General features: G+C 40.1%; 1 protein-coding gene across 2 annotated transcripts in view; it reads left to right on the forward strand.

Annotated features, from left to right (window-relative positions):
- The window catches only part of rftn1b (raftlin, lipid raft linker 1b), a 124,877-nt gene extending 104,663 nt beyond the window's left edge, over window positions 1-20,214 (forward strand). For both annotated transcript variants that reach the window (XM_085803565.1, XM_085803566.1), the window contains exons 8-10: window positions 12,250-12,353; window positions 18,182-18,257; window positions 18,995-20,214. In XM_085803565.1, the coding sequence (XP_085659691.1) occupies window positions 12,250-12,353; window positions 18,182-18,257; window positions 18,995-19,672 (858 nt within the window). In that variant the 3' untranslated portion in view covers window positions 19,673-20,214. The remainder of the gene's footprint in view (window positions 1-12,249; window positions 12,354-18,181; window positions 18,258-18,994) is intronic.
- The last annotated feature ends 692 nt before the right edge of the window (window positions 20,215-20,906 follow it).

The raw sequence follows: 20,906 nt of genomic DNA on the forward strand, positions 1-20,906 counted from the left end.
TTTTTCTTCTATCTTCCTCTTCTTCTTCTTTTTCTTCACATATGTAATCTTCTTTCCTCCCTAATGCTCTGCACTTTCATTTATCCAAAAGTCTGACAGGTGGTTGGATGTATGAAGCTTACGGACGAGGAGGGAAACAAGCTGTTTCACAGATCATGTGCAATCATTTACACTGTTGCTAAGTGGGAGTGAATCGTCCTGGGGATGGTGTCTGTTCTTTTTCAAGGCCTTTAATTGTTTCTTCTATAAACGAGTTACAACTAATTGGAAGATCTGAATGTGAAAAGTGTCTGAGGTTTGATCAGCAACAGGGCTAGAGATCAGAACATACTGTTAAAGGGCACTATTTGTACTGTCGCTAAATGGCTTGAGGAAGGATTATACAGAAGTGGACATTTTTAAACTAATCATTGACACAAATGAACACTGTGGTGTGATATTATCCATGACATCGATGCAATGTGTGACCTGAAGTTCAACTCCAGATCATCTCAAAGCCTTCTTTTCTTTTAATTTTAACACTTGAATGAATGAATGAATGAATGAATGAATGAATGAATGAATGAATGAATGAATGAAGGCATTATTTCAAACATGTGAGCAATAACACATTTAAAGCACTTTAGTCAATACAGCTTTGCATGTTTGACAACATATCAATTAGTGTTTTACGAGAAACTCATTTTTTTTGTGCTTAAAGGAGCTATTCTTAAGTTTTCCTATTTCTACATAGCCAATATTAGCTGTTTATTAGCAACCTTGTGATTCAGCATCAAATTTCACTCATTTAGTCACAAGGACTGTCTTGAGCAACAGAAAGCGACGTCAGTGTTAATGGTTTTGGGCACTGCTTTTCTTCCACTGACAGTAGCATGCTAACCAGCTAGCCTGGCGCATCTCATCACTTTCCAATTACGACTCAGTGTGGCTATCTGCCCTGAGAATGCATCATGAAGATAAAACAATGTTTGATATTTTTCAAAGACTAAGATGTGAGCTGTTATTGATTACATTACCAGTGAACAGAGGCTGCATAAAGTTCGACATCATTTAAATCATTAAAGAACAATAGTTAGAGTTACAATAACTTCAGTAGGTAAAAACATATAATAATATTTTTAATTTGATAATGGCACTTTGAGGCTCTCATATAGCAATAACAACTACATTTATCTCATACATTATATCACTTTAGTGCGTTTATTAGCAAATTATGGGCCAAAAAGTTTAGTCTTATTTTGTTGGACTGTGATAAGACACAGAAATGTTTTTTATAAGTACTGAAGTATAATGACAAACAGCAAACAACAGTGACAAAATCTACAGTAGACGTTGTTATGTGTCAGGAAAACAAAACCCTGTGGGTCACAAATATCTGACTTCAAAACAAATAATTTCATAAAAGAAAATTTAAGAGGAAGACAAGCAACCAAAATAAATGTCCAACTGACAAACTAAGATGTAAGAGTTATGGGAACAGTTTCTGCTAAATGACAGCAGAACACAGCCAGGAGGAAAAGAGCACAAAAACAGAGAAATGCATGCCATTACAAGAAACTGAAAGCATACATATGGTTTGTTCAGCAAGGAAATGGCAGCATATTCTGCACAATAATGCCATCAGTGTTAAAGAGCTTGTGCAGACTTTTCTTGTAGCTTTTGTTTCCCACAAGAAACAAAACTATTTTAGACAGATGTCCTAAATACATTAAAAGACTGCAACAGTCACCTGAACATGGCTGGTTTGGGGTTTGGCTGTTGTGGTTTTTCTGAACAAAATGACCTGAATAGGAAACATGTAGACGCTGATGACGTACAGCACTACATAACTCATCAAGGGTCTCTGCTATGAAGCTCCAATTAGGACCAGCCTCTCGTTTTATGTCCTGTGGGGAAATCAATAGAGGAGCTACCATGGAGCTAATGTGCTGAAAGCTTTCACTCCCTATATCTGAGCTTCACATGAGCCACAACCAAACAAAACACGTCTTCAGACCTCAGCAAGAACTGGTCGAAAAATGTTTGCTCACAATGTGCTGCTGCAGGAGAATTTATTTATCAGGAGGGGACAAAGTGCATTAGCAGGATGGTGTTGTGTTTCAGTCTTTGTGTATCCAGATAAAATAGTAAGAGTGCACTAGAGTCACAAAAAAACCTGTGTGTGTTTGCGTGTGTGAGTGCGTGTGCATGTTTTTATTAAAAGATGAACTCACATTCACCTCGGTGCAGCTGACGTGTACGAGGCCTCTGATGTTTCTAAGACTCTTTTGAGCTCCTCTTTCATATCATCTTGAAATGTTGTCTATAGCACCATTACCCACTCCAGCTCTGCCAGGCCGAGGCGGTATAAGTCCATTATGATGCATCCAGCACATGTTGTGCTGTATTATAAATTCTTAAGATCATAACAAAGATTGTGCAAATAGATCTAACACATCCATCTAAAGGGGAAATTTAGAGATGATTAGATTGTGTGCAAACATGTAGAATCGGATCTGCAGCAGTGTGAGCATCATAAGCTTCAAAGAACTGTACATAAAAAGTATTTATTCACTGAATGGCCTCAGTGGAGTAATTAAAGTGGAACTCTAATGGCTCTAGAGGGAGCAGCATAAGACTGATCAGCGGGGCTGAAGACTACAAGTTGGAAAATGATGTGTGTTTACCGCATATCTGCAGTCTGCGCCTATAACCTCTGATAGCAGCTCAAGGCTACATTAGCCGCGACGAGCATAAAACACCCAAATCTGTGACTGAACCGTCGACAGTCGAGTGGGTAATGTTGGGAACAGATTATGACAAGGAGGGAGAATGAGTGGAATAATAAAGATGATAATATCTCTGAAACCATTCAGACGCATCTGTGATCATAAGAGGACAGCTTTAAGTTCAGATGTGAATGCACCAAAGACACATTGAGGACACATTTAAGATTTAATCATTTCACCATCAGACACCTCCTGGAGTGGGCTGCATGTGGAACGGACACGTGTGTTGTAAGCCACACTGATGGACAGACGTATTTAAAGGTCCCATGTGTGACATTTTCTGGTGTTTGATTAATTAAGTTTTACTGTAATCCATAACAAGATTTATTTTAAGAATCTAAAACCACCTCAGAGAAGTTTTACATCTCTCTGAGTTTGCTCTAACAACATGGCACTGATCTGATCACATAGAAATGGAGCAGATTTCTAACTAAATCCGGCGGGGCTTGCAGAGGTTTGTTGTGACATCACGGTTGCAGAAGTCCTGATGTCTTTTTTTACAGCTCAGTTTCTGAATACAATGTGTAGCTGTGTTGCCGTATTAATATAGAACCTAGACCTTCATAATCAAAGTCTCACTTCATACAAAATGAGACCCTTAACAGACATCCTCTGCCTCAGTCTAATTAGTTTCATTATGAATGCTCATGAGTGAATGTAGGGAAGTGAGATGGGGTGATAAGTGGTCACTCCATGTGCAGATGTATTTTTATATGACCTGACGAACTTGAAGCTGACCACTTGTGACGTTAATGCCAGATCTCAACGGGGCCTCTGTTTCTGCTGCATCCCTGTTTGTCTTTTTTTGAAACTAATGTGTTTTGGCCACAGTTACAGGAATGTAATGTTAAATTGGTGCAGCACTCAAGCAATTTAGTATTGCACATTAATAGTTGGGGGACTTGTCAGTGACAGATTAAAGTCAGAGAGCCTCACGTGGAGTGTTTTAATGTTTAAACTTCAAAAACACTAAATGCTTTATTTATCGCAATGCACATGCAGTAACACTAAATGCAGACATAAAACTGTGCAGAGCTCTCCGTGATCGGTTAATTAACTTTTATATATGAGCTCAGTGAAGTGCCCCAGCTCAGGAGGTCACAAACCCCACCGTATTTCAATGGCTCTGTAAAGAATCACCCAAACAGCAAAAGGGCATATTCTCCCTTGGTGGTGTCCAGCCATGCTCATAATTCTAGGCTTTATGTGCCATGTGTGACTGTGCCGCAACCGTTACACAGAGGGTGAGTGGCATCTCAGCAGCACAAACTAAAGTCAATTTACCTCAGTTTCAGACTCAAATCTCTGCATCGCCTAAAACCTCAAGACATAAAACTGGAAAAACAATGCGGCTCGGTCACACACACAGTAATTACTGACCCTTTGAAATATTCTCTCTCAGAGCAATAACACTAGCAGGTGTGTCTGCCGCTCTAATTAGGTGCAGCAGAGATGCAGCATGGCCGGGCTACTGTAATCACAGTTCCTGGAGACAATGATTACTTCTGTGCTGTGGTTACCAGAGCTTTATACATAACTTAGAAAAATGGTTAGAGCAGAAAACAAGATAGATTGCAAACCAGCTCCCTGTTTACCACAAAAAAAGCTTTGTTTATGGGTTTTATTACTGTGCGACTAGAACATTTTTTTTTTTTTGCAAAATGATTTAAAGCTGAAACTGTTTTCCCTTTCTCAGAACTCAGATGGATCTGAATGCAGATTTCATGAATGCTTTGTTTACTGAGATGTGCATCTTTTTGAATGCACAGCACACTGTCTGTATAGTTTTTGATCTTCCTCTTGGAGACTATAGATATCATAGCATGACTGCCAGAGAGTGAAATGTTCTCCCAGCCACTTCCAGCTCCGCACGATCACTCCTTGATCTTGACAACTCAAACCCAAATGGCAAAAACCAGGAAAAAACTACAGGGGGGAGTTTCCAGACAGTGTTGCGCTCCTGCAGGAAGACGTGCTGAAAGTTCATATCTGCAGAGTTCAAATTGAAGGGATGGCAGTCCAAAGTCAGTGCAAGTGAAAGGAGCTTAACAGAGCTGACATTGTTGTCACTCAGTCCCAGAATCCCAGAAACTGCATCCCACCGGCTTTGAAGAGCAGCACTTCACAGTCTTCAGAAACTAAATTATGTCTAAAATGGGATTAGGGCCCCACATCACAGCACTGGTGTGCAGTGGTGGACAGTAACGGAGTAAATTTACTTGAGTACTGTACTTAAATACATATCCAGAGGATTTGTACTTTACTTGAGTATTAGATTTCTTTGGTACTTATTACTCTTACTTGAATACATTTCCAAGACAAATATTTTTACTTTTACTCGAGTTAATTTCTAGGAAGGCTGAAAAGTACTGGTTACTTTCAGGTCTGCTCTTTTTTTTTCTAAAATCCTATTGGACACAGGCTGTGTTTGTCAAAGAAGGAAACCCTAACCCCTAAAAGCAGCACATCAGTGCAACTGGTTTCAAAGAGTTCATTCTCAGAAACAAGAGTTAAAAGCTCCTTAAATTCATTTAGAAAAAAATATAGTAATTCATTGATGTGAAAAATAAGAAATTTACTCTTACTCTTACTTTTACTTAAAGTAAATTTAAAAGCATGTACTTTTGGATACTTAAGTACCTTTAAAAGCAAATACTTTTTTACTCTTACTCGAGTAACATGTCGACTGAGCTACTTTTACTTGTAACAGAATAAATTTTGACCAGTAGTATTTGTACTGTATTCTTACTCAAGTACTGGGGTCGAATACTCTGTCCATCTCTGCTACTGTGGCAGGGAGGAATCTTTGAAGGAATAGTTTTAAGGCACCGAAGAAGGACACGTCAGATCCACACATGGAGATAGTAAGTGTGTGTGTGTGGTGGCGTGTGTGTCTTCTTGAAATCAGGTTCACACAAAAGCCACCTGCTGCAGGGCGTCTTCCTCCAGCTTCACTAGAACCACTTGAAGCAGCCGGTGCAACGAACACAGGAAGCAGATTGCTACATTTTTTTTCTTCTGTGAAACCTCGTGCATCGGCCGCAGCGTGCAGCGTATGTCGTGCTGCATGCTCGCCGTCTGTGTGTGCATGCCGTGGCCTGCGCGTCGTGCAGAGAGTCGATCATCGACGTCAATTGCCTGTCCACCATATCTCTATCCCCTCTGACTGAGGTGAGACAAGAGGTGACCTAGATAGAAGGAGAGTAATTTGCACTGTCCGTGCAAGTGAGAGATCACGGCCCGCTCTGTCAGACAACGTGACGATGATGCTGATAGCTGTGGAGTGGAGAGGAAGGCTTTGGTTTCATAGGGTGCAGGTGTTCATGTGCAGGTGTTGGTACATCTATACAGAGAAACAAGCAATAACATGAACCTAACAGCTTTGGCAGTTTTGTTATGAATGTTCAAGCATCACTGGGTGTGTATTTCTTAGTGTTTCTACTTTAAGCTGTTACATATATTTCCACGCCTCTGCATTTAGGATTAAAGAATTATCCTCTTTGCACAAAAGCTTATGATAAACCTTGTATATACAGTACAATACTTTTAGCTGTGACCCCCCAGCAGAAAGAAATGTCCCCAGGGTCTTGTCATGTTTAAGATGTTTATGACACATGAGCAGCTCCACCAAGGAGAGATTTTCCCTTTTCCACTTTTGAGGATGGTTTAATTTCAACAACCAAAAAGGAAAAATCATAGTATATTCCTCAACAATGCATAGATTATATAAAAGTGAAAAATAAATGAATGCAAATTAATATCTGTAAAGAGCCTATGACCCCTAGGTTGGGAAAAATTGGACTAACTCAAATGAAGTGATTAAAACTGGCTCCACCTCATTATTCATCGGTAATCTAATGTAATATTGAGTGTAAAGAATATCAGTCTCAGGGCAATTATTCTGCAGAGCAAGTAGTTTAACCTTGGTTGCACTGTGCATTTTGCTAATCATACTTACATAACGTAATTAATAGCATTCTAAATGCAAGATTTGTATTCCTGATTCATTCATTTCACTTTTTTTCATGCTTTTTCATAAGTAAAGGATCAGAGAAGGCCTTCCACCGCTGCCTGGATACAATATCAGCGCCTCAGAAAATGGCTTGATATAGAAAGGGATTGGGAAAGAAACCACTGTGTTGTTGTTTGCAGGTTTTGTTATGAGTAGAAGTGAACGGTCTGAACTGGCAGAGTTGAGTCTTAAACTTGACAAAGGAGCCAACATGTTTTTATCTCTTGCTCCAAAGTAGGTTGTGGTTAAAAGAGTCAGCTCAGTTAACCTAAAAAAAAGAAAAAAGAAGAAGAAGTCTGGTATTTACCTAACTACCTGGCAGGCAGATTTAAAAAAAAAAACACACACACAAAAAACAGTAAACAGAGATGCAGAGAGGAACACTGGGCCCCCTTGTCAGAACATTGCTCCTGGCCGTGTCTTTTATTTGAATAAAATAATTAGGCCTGCTGCTTTAAAGTTGATGACTTGTCTGGTGATCGGTCTCTGAACCCTCCCCCTCCCGTTTGAATCATCACTTTCAAACATCAAATGCTCACATTTTTATTCTCCCTGCAAAAGTGCATAATAAAAGCTTTCACTGACACATGATGAGGGGTATAACTCCATCATCCCCTGGCTGAGCCTTTGTTTTTCTAACTGCCTCATCATGTGTTATCAGGCTGCATAGTTTAGTCTTGACTCAAAAGAAGGCTGATGCCTCGTAAACGTCTGAAGTTAGGATGTTCTCTGTATGTCTTCTATTAAGGTTTATTATTGCTGTAGGAATGCAGGGTTTAAGCCACAAAAACAACCCCTGATGCTGGTATTCAGGTTTTGGACAAATTAAAATTGTGAGCTGATAATAAGTCTAGATGAAAGGTAGATTCATGGTGTGGGCAGCATGGATGTCTATATCACATTTTATGGCAGTCTGGTCAATGTTTGTTGAAATGTCTCTCTGAACCACAACCTGTTGGTAGTCAGCCCAGTACATCTGCTGAGGACAGGAGTCAAATGTATCTTGGGGCTTCCTAGTTGTTGAGATCATTTCAGTTTGGACCAAAATGTTGGACCAACAGATGCTACATCACCACAACACACTAACAGCTAAAAACACAGAATCAATATAAATAGAAGAATACTTTAAATTAAATGAATAGATAATAAATTGAAGTAAATGACTTTAAATACCCCATATCAACAAGTTACAAAGGCTATGGGTCTATATAACTCCATGTATAGCTGTATATAATACTGCTATTTTTAGACCTTTTGAGCTATACCGGATAGTGAGATTGCTCTTCTCGCAGGCTGACATGGGCATCAAGTAAATTTAAATATCTATAATGACAAAAATGTGATCTGACTGAAAGCTCCAGAACATTTATTAAAGGGCCCATGTGATGAGTGATGAGTCAGCCTGTCTAAACAAAAGTGAGTGGATGCAACAACAATAAAATAAATGCCTAAATTGCACAAATATAAAATGGTATTTTAAAATGTTTTTTTAAAGAACTTGGAGAGGGATGCTGCACTGCTTTAAAGCACAAAGGATGCTGAATTTTCTGTTGCTGTGACAACGCTCCAGGTTGAGCGAGCCAACCAGGAACAATATCTGATTGACCTTATTCTTTTTTCTTTCTTTTTTTTTAATGGGTATTTGCTTCATCAGTACTGGACTCTGACTGAAAACCGATTGACCCCAAATTACAGCTACATTCAGAACTGGTGAAAAACAAATTATGGTGTGTTATGTCTATCGTGCAGAGCTGGAGGAGGGGCTTTAAATAAAAACAACAGACTTGTGTTTTTGTTGAGCTGACTCTCACAGAGCACTATGAACTTTGCATTGACCTGCAGCTGCACCCTCCTTTGCTGTGGGGCTGTCTCTATATCTTTTCTGAAAATGATAAAGAGGAGCAGCAGCAGTAAAATGTGTGTGTTTTCACCTGATATTTTAGCCGTCATCATGCAAGTGAATAACAGTCTCCCCCCCCCCCACCCTGCTGAGAAGCCTTTTAGCAAAGGGCTTGTCTTTAACTGCGTGTAGATCTTAGAAAAAACACGGATTAAATTTAAAGTAGCTTTGACCGAGGTGGTTCCAGCACAGCTCCGCTCTCTTCTTTTATGGCGGCCCCTCTTTGTAGTCGCTCAGATAACATCGGAGACAAAGATGGCGATGTGATTACTTTGTTTTCAAGGCTCACAGGTTGGTGCTGGAGTGCTGAGGCAGCAAGATGGCCCCCGCATAATAAGTCAGGAAGAGTGGAAAGCCACACTCCAGGGACTATGATTACCTCTCACCTGCTCCAAAGAACAGCAAGCCATTACAGAAAAATTATTTCTCAATTTACTTTCCGGGAGGGCTCTGGGAGAGCAAATGTTCCTGGGAGTGGTTCCAACATAAACCCTCGAAAAATGTAGATGCGCACCGCTCCCTGTAGGAACTTATAAAGTAATGCTTGTGTAAATAATGTCTGGAGCAGTGTCTAGTGCTCTAACGATTAGGCCTGTGCAACCTACAGCTTAATATGCAACTGCTCAAACTCTCTCTCTCTACGCTCGCTCTCTCATCTTGGTCGATAGAAAACTGTGGAAGAGAGATGAGGCGTTGTGCAGCAGAGTGGGTATATAAGTGTTGTGACTTACAGTGTCTCTCATGGCAATGAGACAAAGGGCACTGCATGCTGATCAGTCTGTCTCTCTCTGAGACGTTCTCACTCTTTTTTCAGTCTCTCCACTGCAGAATGAGACGCAGTGGTAATCATGGCAGGATGAGCTGGAGTTACAATCACAGACTGTATAAAGATGGACCTAGCTTTGATGACATCACCCACAGGATTAAAGCACTTCCCAGCTCATCAAAACACCAGTAGCTACATTTATTCACCTGTCACTGAAGCAGCCACGCCCTCAATTATACCCGACTTAAAACCTTAACAGAATGAAACAGGTGACCAGGATGTATAAGTGTTTATTTCTGCTGTAAAGCTGGACATATTATGGTGCGTTAGATTTGTCTTGAAAGTTCAAACCAAGAAGTTGACCAGATTCCAGTTTGGAGTTGGTAAGAAGTCAGAAAAGTAATTCTTTTGTTACCTATCATTGTTAGCACTGGTTGCTTATACCAGCCAATAACTACACACTATGTTAGCAGTCAGTACAACTAATAGTAATATCATCATATAGCCTAAGGCCAAAATATCTAATAAACAGTGCCTTTGCTCACCATTGATGAACGGAGCAACCATCTTGGATAACAAACTGACTTTAGAAGTTGTTTCTGATGATGCAGCTGACTGGGAACTCTGGAAATCTGCCTTCTCAGTGCTAAGGAAATGCAGCATCAAAGAGACCCGGAGGAGTTTGCTTTTGGCTATTAAAGAGTCTCATACTAATGTGGATGAATCTACGTTACCCACACTTGTTAATGGGTCCATTTTCGATAAATATATCGTTTTGTCTTTATAGTTATTTTGATATTATTATTACAGCATTTCCTGGTTTCCAGGTTTCCCGGACTCTGCCCAGCGGGTCATGGGAATAACGTTGCCGGATTGCTAGTTGCCATCGTTTATGGTCAGAACTACGACGGTATCTGATCGTCTTCGAACCTCTGACTTTCATTCTTGATTAATGAAAACATTCTTGGCAAACGTTTTCGCTTTCGTCCGTCTTGCGTCGGTCCAAGAATTTCGCAGTGCGCACGGAGGCTCATGGGAAATGTAGTGAAAACACTTTCACTTTCCGAAAGTCCTCGTAGTCATTGACCCACTTTGGGAACCAGCCTCGAGTGGCCGTTCAAGAAACTGCAGCTTCTGTCACTCAGGCGTTTGCTTCAGTTTTCAGTTTTTCAACCCTGGTGGTTGATGTTTGCTGATCCGGTAGTTTTGTGCCTTAAAATAACCAAGCCATGACCGTTATTATAGTAACCTTGGCAATGGTACAATGGTAAGTGCACCAGTGTTGGCACAGTTTACATATGTATTATTGTAACTATGACAACCAAGGTCCAGTACACCTACCACTGTTGGGGCTGGACAATGTGTTGTCCTGATTACACTTCATTAGGTCGATGTACCCCAACAGGTTGATGGCTATAAATGATCTGGTTGGTGAAGTCAAAGGAACAGGGAGGAGACTAATAGCTGGTTTTTCTGCCTTGGCTTTGTTATGATGTTATTTCTCTTTAAAGTTTTGATGTGGCACCAGATGTTCATAAGTCTGTGTGTGGTGTCTCCTTCGGGGACAACGGGGACACTTGTATAACGCAGCCTCTCTGTGGTAAGAGGCAGATGAAGGCGTTTGTTCAGAACACGCACAGGAAACCTTTGGCTGGTGCAGCTTTAATTAGAGGAAATTTTCACACTTGGCAATGCAGGGAAAGCTAATGTAACATGTGTAGGTGTGATGTATTCTCAAGTCTCTGTTCTTGAGCAGTTGATCAGTGCACTATGAATAGGCCCTGTGAAGTTCTGGGGTGTACTTCGTTCATGTCGACTGCCTTGACTCAGATCAGTGCTCACTCTGCACCACAGAGAGAGACAGTCTGGAATTTATGTAAAAAAAAAATAACGAAAGGCTTCAGTGTTGAGACATTTTGTCTTTCAAATAATCTTTATTTTTGCATGGTCCAGAACTTTAGATAAGTTTTTAGGAGTGCAGAGCCGGTCCCTTTATGTCTCTATGTGAGTGCATGTTTTTCTGTGTGTGCGTGTTGGTGTGTGCGTGCCAATAGAAATGCTGTTACAACGGCAGTGCGACTGACTCGTGTTGTGGTTTTTCATTTTCGGTAGGTACCAATAAGATTGGCAAACCACATGCACACACACACACACACACACACACACATACTTCCTCTCCAAAATGGGTGTGTTTGTGTGTGTGTCTATCACTGTCTGTCTTGTCTGAGAGTCCTACATGAAGAAAAATCTGTGTGTATTTCTGTTTGAATAATAAATTGTTGTGCTTCATCCATTCTCCATTTAAATCCATCACAGAGACAATGCGTGGCTGTGGCTCATTTGACGGAGCTTTAATGGCACTAACCGCATTAAAATGTTTACCACAAAGTGAGCAGTTTCACATGAGCAGTCTATTTACTCAAAGACTTACTGATCTGACAAATACTTGTCACGAAGAGACGGTTGCCATGTTGACTCACGGCAAACTGGGAGTTTCTGTAACAGTTGATTTGTGTCTGGGTTTACCAGTTACCCGTGTGCACCGCCGCCGAAAACAACCTCTCAGACACCACACGGTACAACAGCCATCATATCTGAGCGTGTTTTGGTCTCTTTTTTTACTGAGATTTGAGTGATGCTGACAGCTCTGATTACATCTCATAGCTTGAGCTGTAATCACAGTGAATGCCCTCTGCAGCATAACATGCGTGCGTATTGCGCTGTGTTTGTAATGTTTAAGGGGAGCATGCGAGCGGGTCTGAGTTGACTGTATGTCCTGATGCACGTCTGCTTTTCTCCACAGGGTTTGCAGGTGAAGGCTGATTACGTTCCTCTGCTGCAGTCCCTGGCCACGTATGGATGGAGACTCACCTGTGTGCTGCCAACCCCGATAATCAAGACCAACAGGTAATCAGCCTCATGTGACTAGTAAAGGGGCATTAGGTAATGTGTAACCTCTAAGGACCTCTGTCGGCAGCCAACAGGAACTACAAGAGCAACTACAGTACAAGATTCCTTTTACTGATTTTATGTGTGTCCATAAAAAAGTATTGACCAGTGAACACAACACAGAGTGATCTCCATTTCCACCTCTAAAAGCTATTAGCAGCTCCAGTGGGGATTTAAGTGTCTCCTAAACCCTATGGAGAGAACACTTATGCAAAATATACAAATGTATAACTCATCTGTGCAGGTCTGTTTTCACTTTCACAAACTCTTACATTGAAATATTGTTTTCTGTTGATCAGGGTCAAAAAACATCTACATAAAATCATTTGATTCAGAGTTTATTTGACGCCTATCTCTATAACGCATTATAACCATACTTATAATGAGTTATAATGCAGTTATAGCACTGTGTAACTGTAGTTATAAACACTCATAAATGATCATAATGCTTTATATCAATAATCATAACACACTATAAAGCATTTTATCATGACATAAGGTCAGGTTTTATATTATGTTATAACTGTTAGGAATTTGCTCACAATGCCCACATCGATAATACATTTTATATATAGTTATAATGTGTTATAATTGGTTTATAAACATGTATAACTATCATTAATTTATTTAATAATTTATGAGTCTTTATAACTATAGTTATACAGTGGTATTATAACTCATTATAAGTATGGTTATAATGCGTTATAGAGATAGGCGTCAAATAAAGTATTTAGTTTCAAAACAATAAACTATACAAACGTTTCATAACTCTTTTTGAGCTAGAGGCACTACACATATTATACTTGAAAATTACATCAAAGTTGTTTTATTTTTTGTCATAACGTGTTGAATAGTTTCCCCCTCTATCCTGTAACAATATACTGAAAATAATATGTCATTTATGGTTGCTGATTATGATTATGACTATTTATGAATTGAGGATCTGTTCACTTGTTTCTTCTGCTCTTGGTCACAGTGAAACTTATCACATCCTTTGATCCGTTAAAATGAAAGCAATAACATTGTAACATAGTACTTTAACTTCAAAGCAACGTACACTTTTATGCAGCACCTTGCATGTTCAAGAGTCAAAGTGCTTTTTTATTACAAAAAACGTCTTATTTATTTAGTTATTTGAATAGGATTTCAAAAGAATTTTTTAGAAAAACTGAAGAAAGAAGTATTTTGCTACAATAACCTGAAATAACAGTTCTGCATCACTGCATGTTCAGAGAGACTGCACAGAATATTGATTCTTCTGTTTTTAATTAAAGCCCTTCTGAATAGAAATGAAAATGGAAAATGTCACCGTTAACATCTTTGAGTTTTGTTGTGGAGGGGAAACTTTTGATTAAACCTAAATTCACACAAATAATGGAGCAAAACTGACAACTGCCTACTGTATATGCTACAGTATACCTACAACCTGGTGTAAATCATAACACACACACTCAGCCTGTCTGTTATTGTTCAAAGAAATATGACAGCTTTTAGAAGGAATTGACCTAAATCTGAGCCAATTTGGACTGGGTGTTGAGCCGACCAGCAACAGCAGCAGCAGCAGCAGCTGTGAGAGTTTAAAAGCAGCGGCTCTGACTGTTTGGTGGAAAATCTCTTCACAGAAATGTAATGGTTCCTCGGTTAAGCTCGTGCTGACTCATCACTCATGGCTGCTAGATGAGTGTACATCCGCTTATGGTCAAAGGCCTCGCTTGTTCTCAGACGCACTGAAGAGCTTCACTTCAAAACAGAATTTCTCCTCGACATGCTGATAATGTTAAACCAGTGGAATATTTCACTCCACTATGGTCCAGTAATGTCTAGTATGGCTGTCTGTGACTCTATAAACCACTTCTATTTAAGATTTGAAATACAACAGGGGCAAATTAGTAAACAGGTTTTAGGTATCATAATAACATAGTGTTTCACACTGAGATAATTAGTCGACATGTACAGATGAACACCAAGCTAAAGCTTCCTCAGGGCTGCAGGCAGCAATTGGGCCTTTACTTCAAACGACTGTGAAACTTCTATAGTAATTGCAAATTAGAAAAAGATGAGTTCTCATAAACAAGAGTTTAGCAATAAATATTGTGACAGTGAAGTAGCAGAGTAATGAGGAAACTGGATTCTAGATTAGCTGTCAGATTAGTTCATTGTCTCCTGGTTAGAGACCAACATTTAGTCCAAAAGTGAAGTGTTAAATATTTATGTAACAGTAAAAGAAAAAAATAATAACCTGTCGGATTGCTTTCATTAATCAGCTGTCAGATTCTGTCAAACATGATCAAACATTTGCAAAAATCCTCCACACATGTGACATCTCTTGACTTGAACACATATGGAAACAGCAAACAAAGGCTGAGCAGTCTGACAAACAGGCAGCCCTGCAATTTGGAGGGATTAAGTCTAAGGTTCGAGACTGTCTTAAAGCAATACTCACATGCCCCAAATGTATGTTGAAAGTGCTCTTGGTTGCTGTAATTGCCCCTGAAGTGCAGTGCATGATCTGTGGGGAAAATGACTTGTAATATGAGAACAGGAAAGAAAGTGTCTTCCAGACCCATGGTCCCACTTTCTGTCCTTCTGCTGCAACCTGATCCACAGGAGGGAATTAAAAACTAAAACGAAATCTGTAACTACGAAGCATCCAATTAGTAATGTAATATCCAGAGTGATGTTGCCATACATGTCACCTATAGCATTATCACATATAAACATCCTCTGGATATATGAAAATATAGGTTTAAAAAATAATCTGTTTATTAATATATTGAAAATATATTGTGATTATATATATATATACTGTATATATATATAATACGATTATATATGTATATATAATACGATGTCACTACTGTATACATGTTGGCACTTTGTCATACAGTTCATGTATGCAAGTTAGCATACACATAAAGATATTCTATATGCTGGTACTACAGTATATGTTTTTCTTTTTATTTACACATTAATGTTGATTTATATTTACAATCCGAGGAACTGGCTTCAGACCCTAGAACCTACTGTTTAAATAATATCAACATGCAGGATATTAAGGGTTTGAGATGAGTATATGCAGTATTTATTGTATGTCTACAATATAAACAAAAGGCCTACATACTGTATGTGCTGATGTTCCAATGTTCCAATTTCCAATAGGTTCCATTCATAATTTTACATACCTGCTATTATTTTATATGTCCATATATGTCATCTATAGAAATTCAATATACAGAATGTATATTACATTTGCATGTTGATCTGAAGTGGTTCTTGTGGTGAAACTTCAGACTACAGTTTTAATCTCCCTTCACTTACATTGAAATCACTTAAGCAGTGACCAGTGACTTTAGCCACCTATGAAATAATAATTTCATTGCTCGTTCAAGCATGTAAATATTGTTTTGAGGTTGAACATGATGAAATTCTTTAATAATACATGTTGCCATGTGTCCCTCTGATGGAGTGTGCTTGTAGTGTTTCCGTGCGCTGACCGATTGTTTACTCTGCCCCCACCTCAGCTGGTCATGTCTGCTGCTCTTTGGGAACATAGCTGATTAATTACCTCTCTATTTTCATCCTTTATTTTTCGCCGCACTCCCCCACCCCTCTCCTCTCTTTCAAAATGCCACAACGCAACAGCACAACATGGCTAATTAATCAGACTCAGCCTAGATACAGTACAAGACGGAGCTCATTTCTCCCCCTGCCTGCAAAACATATTTTTTGTGCACCGAAATAATGGTTGATGATCTATTTCAGATTAGCAATACTCATTACACTTGTTTTTGTGGTGTTGACTCCTCCATTTTTAAATAGCAAATTTGTAAATGCACGCTTTTTTGTAGTCTGAGGGTTTGCAGGCTGCACTTCATCTGGAGGGGTCGGATAAGTGTCAGTGATCTCAGCAGCGTCTGAAATTAATGCTAACTGGTGCTCAGCGGCTTCTCCACACAACATTAATTCATGTAGTTGTCTCAGAGCACGCATTCATGTTCGCCGCATTCAATTAATGCGGATGGTAATTACGTTTCAGAGCCATTTACTAGAGCAAATGTGAATTTCTCTGCATTAACTATGATAGGAATGAGCATACAACAAGAAAACAAGAAGGTGGAGAAAAATTAGTTAATTATCTCACATCTCACTTTGCCTTGGACTAAATAATGATCAAAAGATACAACATTATAGAACCTTCATCTTCATTTTTTTGGAAGGAGGATTGCAGTTGTTAGGTTTTTTTTTCTTTTTCTTTATTTCTTCTTTTGTGTGTGGCAATTTTCCTCCAAAGATGAAGCCACCAACAGGTACATTCACCTATGAATAGTTGCAGGCTATTGCTGTACTATGTGGCTTCAAGTGATAATAGTGTGGCTGACACTGACAGCCAAGAGCAGGTTCAGTAAAGGCCTGCAATTTTCTAAGCCATCCACCCCTTTCTAGCTTAATGGGCTGGGGCTTTTGCTAGGAAGTTTTCAGCTTTGATTCGCACAGGAAGCCGTCCAGCATTCTTGACAGCCTAGAAAATAGCATATGGATAAACGGTGGAGGGAAGGGGGGTAATGGAAAAAAATATATAAAAAAGGAAAAGTTGTGGTAGGCTTTGGGTGGACTGTAAGCCCTGTGCTGGAGGAGTCTCAAGTCCATTTGATGTTGAGAAAGGGAAGATTTGTAGCACGCTTTAAGGGTTCTGCTGCCATCATAAACCTGCCATCTTTCCTCATGTGCAAGGTTGAGCGGGCAGCTTAACTTCAGACAGCATGTAACCTTTGTGTGTGTGCGTGTGTGTGGGCGTGTGTGTGTTATTGGACTTGTGTCAGATAACAGCACAGGAAAACACATCTCCTTTTAAGTCATGTCCAATAATAGCAAAAGAGAAAGAGAAGAAATAAAGAAGAAGCAAACAATAAAACTGTCAGACATCAGGCTGTCGTGCGAGATAAGAGCCGAGAGGTAAAACTCAACGGGTAGGTAGTTGGTGAGAGCACATTGGGTTAAAAAAAAAAAACACATGGGGATGTTTATGAGAAAGATGAGCAGACGAAAGAGTGGGAGTAAGCGTGAGAGACAGGAAGCCCACTCAGAAATGAATCTGCATTTCCTGCCACGATTAATCTGTCAGCGCGAGTACTTGTGCAGATTATCCCCCTCAGAACACAGGGGTGTGACATGTGCATGGGATGGAGGATTATGTTTGGGGAATTGAGGAGGAAAAAGGGAAGAAATACATATTGTGAGAAGTGGAAGATGCTCACAGACGTTCAGGCAAACTTCAAAATGGCTCTTAGTATCTTGAACGGTCTGTTTCCCTGCAGGATTCAAAGGAAAGGTGGGGGTGAAATGATACTGATAGACAACAGCAGTAAAGAGGTTGGGCCACAAATGTGAACATACATCCTTAAACTGTCAGATAAGAGCGTGAAGCATGGGCAGTGGCTAGCAATCATCTGACTATCTCGAGGGAAGGTCAGTAGGAGTGGGGATCCCAGTGTGTTATCCTAGGATTTAACTCAAAGAATTGCACACATATATCTTGGAGGGCTGCAGCACAAAAAACAACACTGAATTATAAATAGTCTGTCAGTGTTTCTAAATGTTGAAACCTTGAGAAGCAAATGGGAATAACATATTTCCCTCTCCCATTCCTGTGTTGTTTTAAATCATTTCTAAATAAATGAGTGCCAAAAAAAAAAGCAAAGGCGATGGATTGGAGGAATAAAATTATCTCAGAGTCTTGTTGAATTGCCAACTCAGCTGATGTTGTCTTCTCTTTGCTTTTCTCTTAGTGATGGAAGTCTGTCCACCAAGCAGATTGTTTTCCTGCAAAGACCCGTGTTGGGCCGAAAGAGGAGGGAGTCCAAGGTATTTGACCCCACATTCTTCTCTGTATTTCTTGGCTAGCGTGAGGTCTCCCACCAGCCCCTTCTGTCACCTGCTTGCCATATATCCAAATCCAGTATCACCTCAGCTGGTTTTGTTTTAAGCAGGCAAACACACACAGCGAGGGACAAATGTGAAGACGCTGTTCTCTGTTCTGTGACTGAGATATGTGTTGTTTGGGGGAAGCAAGGATTTGTAATGCTGTCTTGGCGACTCTGAATCATGGTGATAAACTCTAAAGCTAACCTTTGTCTGTAGTGGAATGAATCCATGTTGATTCTTTATTTGACCCGAATTTAAACAGCCATCACAACAACAAATTTAATAGGCTCTAAGACTCTGGGAATAGCTAACGTTAACAAGATTTTCCTGACCCTTTCTTTGGAGTTTATCTCAGTTTTCTATATCCCTGCAGTGTGGGGAACCCTGCACAATTTGTTTGAGTTATTGAGGACATATTGCATTAAATTTTGTGTGTTTGTTTGGTCAGACTGAAGGCCTCGAGGCAGCCAATAACTCCCTTCAAAATCGCCTCAATTTCCTTCCCTGCATCAGTGAGACTCATTTGAATTAGCTAGTTATCCCAGCGCAATATTAGATCCACTGTGATCCATTCTTAATTAAGTCTGTGTGTAATGCTTTGTGCCCAAAAGCATATTTAAAGACTTGCAATGCACTAACCACTTAAATCCACTAACAACCTAATCTAAATGTTTCAGAAACTGATCTTCAAGCCCCGAGGCAAGTCCAACAAGAACTGCATCAAAGACACGGCTAAGACAAAGAAGAAGAAGAAAACAAAAACCGAGAAGGATGTGGAGGATCCCAAGATTGTTGGCGACAGACAGAAGGTTGAGAAAGATGAAGACAAGAGTGAAGATGAAAGGGTGAATGCAACAGACATGGAAGCAGTGAGAGAAAGCCAGGCACCGATGGAGAGGGAAGCAAGGTGCGAGGAAGAAAGAAAGGATGATAACGGGTTTGAGATCAGCATAGAGACTGTCGAAGAGAAAGAAGTAGAAGCTGCAACAAAGGACAGAGGAGTAGAAAATGGCACTGAAGATGAAGGAGAAGAGGAGGAAAAAACAGTAACATTGGAAGGAGAGGGATCAGAAGAGAATGGAGAGCCTTTGGAAGACAAAGAAGTCCAGGAAGTTGCAGAAACGGTTGCTACTGTAGAAACAGAGAACGAGACCAAAGAAAAGGAGGGTGAAGGTGTAGCAGAAGTTGAAGCTGTGATCGAAAACGGCGTTGAGACAGATGAGGAGAAAGACGAGGGAGAAGAAAATGCGATCAAACACAAGACAGAAGAACCAGCAAGTGTGGAAGTCATCGCCAAGGAGACAGATTCACAGGCCGCACTGACCAATCAGAGCCCAGAGGAGACTCAAGAGTAGCCCGGAGTCAAGGTTTTTCCCCACCCTACCTCTCAAATTCCCCATCTTAAAAACTGGTTCACGGTGTTGTCCCTGATCCAAATGACCGGGGCCTGGATCCCCACCGCTGCAGCATTGTCCAAACCTGCCATCTTTTCATGAACGATCCCACCCCCCCACCCCCCCACCCGACCTGCCACAGTGTAGCTACAGAATGATTTTGTGTAAGTGCATCATATAACCACACATACTGAATGTATATATCCAAAAACGGGCAGTGCTGGTGCGTGATAGTCAATGTGGAGTCACTGGAATAACTGATTGAGGTCCAACAGGAGAGAGTGAACATCTACAAATAGAAGGAGTTTTTGTTTTTCATTGGGAAAAAAGTGCCACAATTTAAAGACCTGGTCACATCAGCACTCAAACTCAGTGCAGTGAGATTAATCCATCAGCATAATTGGCTCTTGGGGACAATAATTCTTTAAATTCAAATTCATTGGAGTTTGACAACCAAATTTGTGCTGTTGATTGAAAACAGGTTAAAAATGGACGAAGCTATCGTAGTTTCTTTAAACTGTCCTACAGTACTATTGAGAGGGGATATTGGTACAAGTTCTTGAATAAATTGTCTTTTTTGAGCTTATTGTGCCATTAGCAATCAGGCTTATTGTCATTGAACAAGCTAGCTTGCTAACTAAGATCTTCACCTCTTCAGTATTTCTTAACTGAATTAAATGAACGAATGAAATGCTAGCGGGAAGAAAATGACCCAGTATAGAGAAAACTAGTAGAAGAGCTACTGAATGATGCTAGCATGTTAGCAGTAAGCTCAAAAGATACAGACATTTATCAACTTGCCCTTTGATCATCCCTATATGTCACCAAGCTGCTAGAGCTACAAAATTAGCAAAGATATGTAGCCTACATGGTGTGATCAGGCCTTTAAGAAGGGTGAGGAGCATTACATCTTTCTCATTGCAGTCTTACTCAGAGTTTGATGTCAGCTTGCAGTCTGTCTAATTAGGGTTATTTCAATAGCCTAAAAGAACAGTGATGCCCTTGAAAGGTCAGCGCTTTCTTCTGAAGAAAACTCTGAGACCATCCACCTGCCCCCTTCACCTCTTCTCCACTTGTCTGGGAGTTGTACCCAGATATAGCATCTGTTACAAGAGGTACTTTCACCTGACTGTTGAGCAGCTCTCTTTGGGGTCTGAAGCTGAGGAAAGACAAGTCAGCTCCCTAATCCGAGATT

This window comes from Trachurus japonicus, chromosome 16 (assembly GCF_045865225.1).
Source record: "Trachurus japonicus isolate A0001 chromosome 16, Traja_1.0".
Classification (NCBI taxonomy): Eukaryota; Metazoa; Chordata; class Actinopteri; order Carangiformes; family Carangidae; genus Trachurus; species Trachurus japonicus.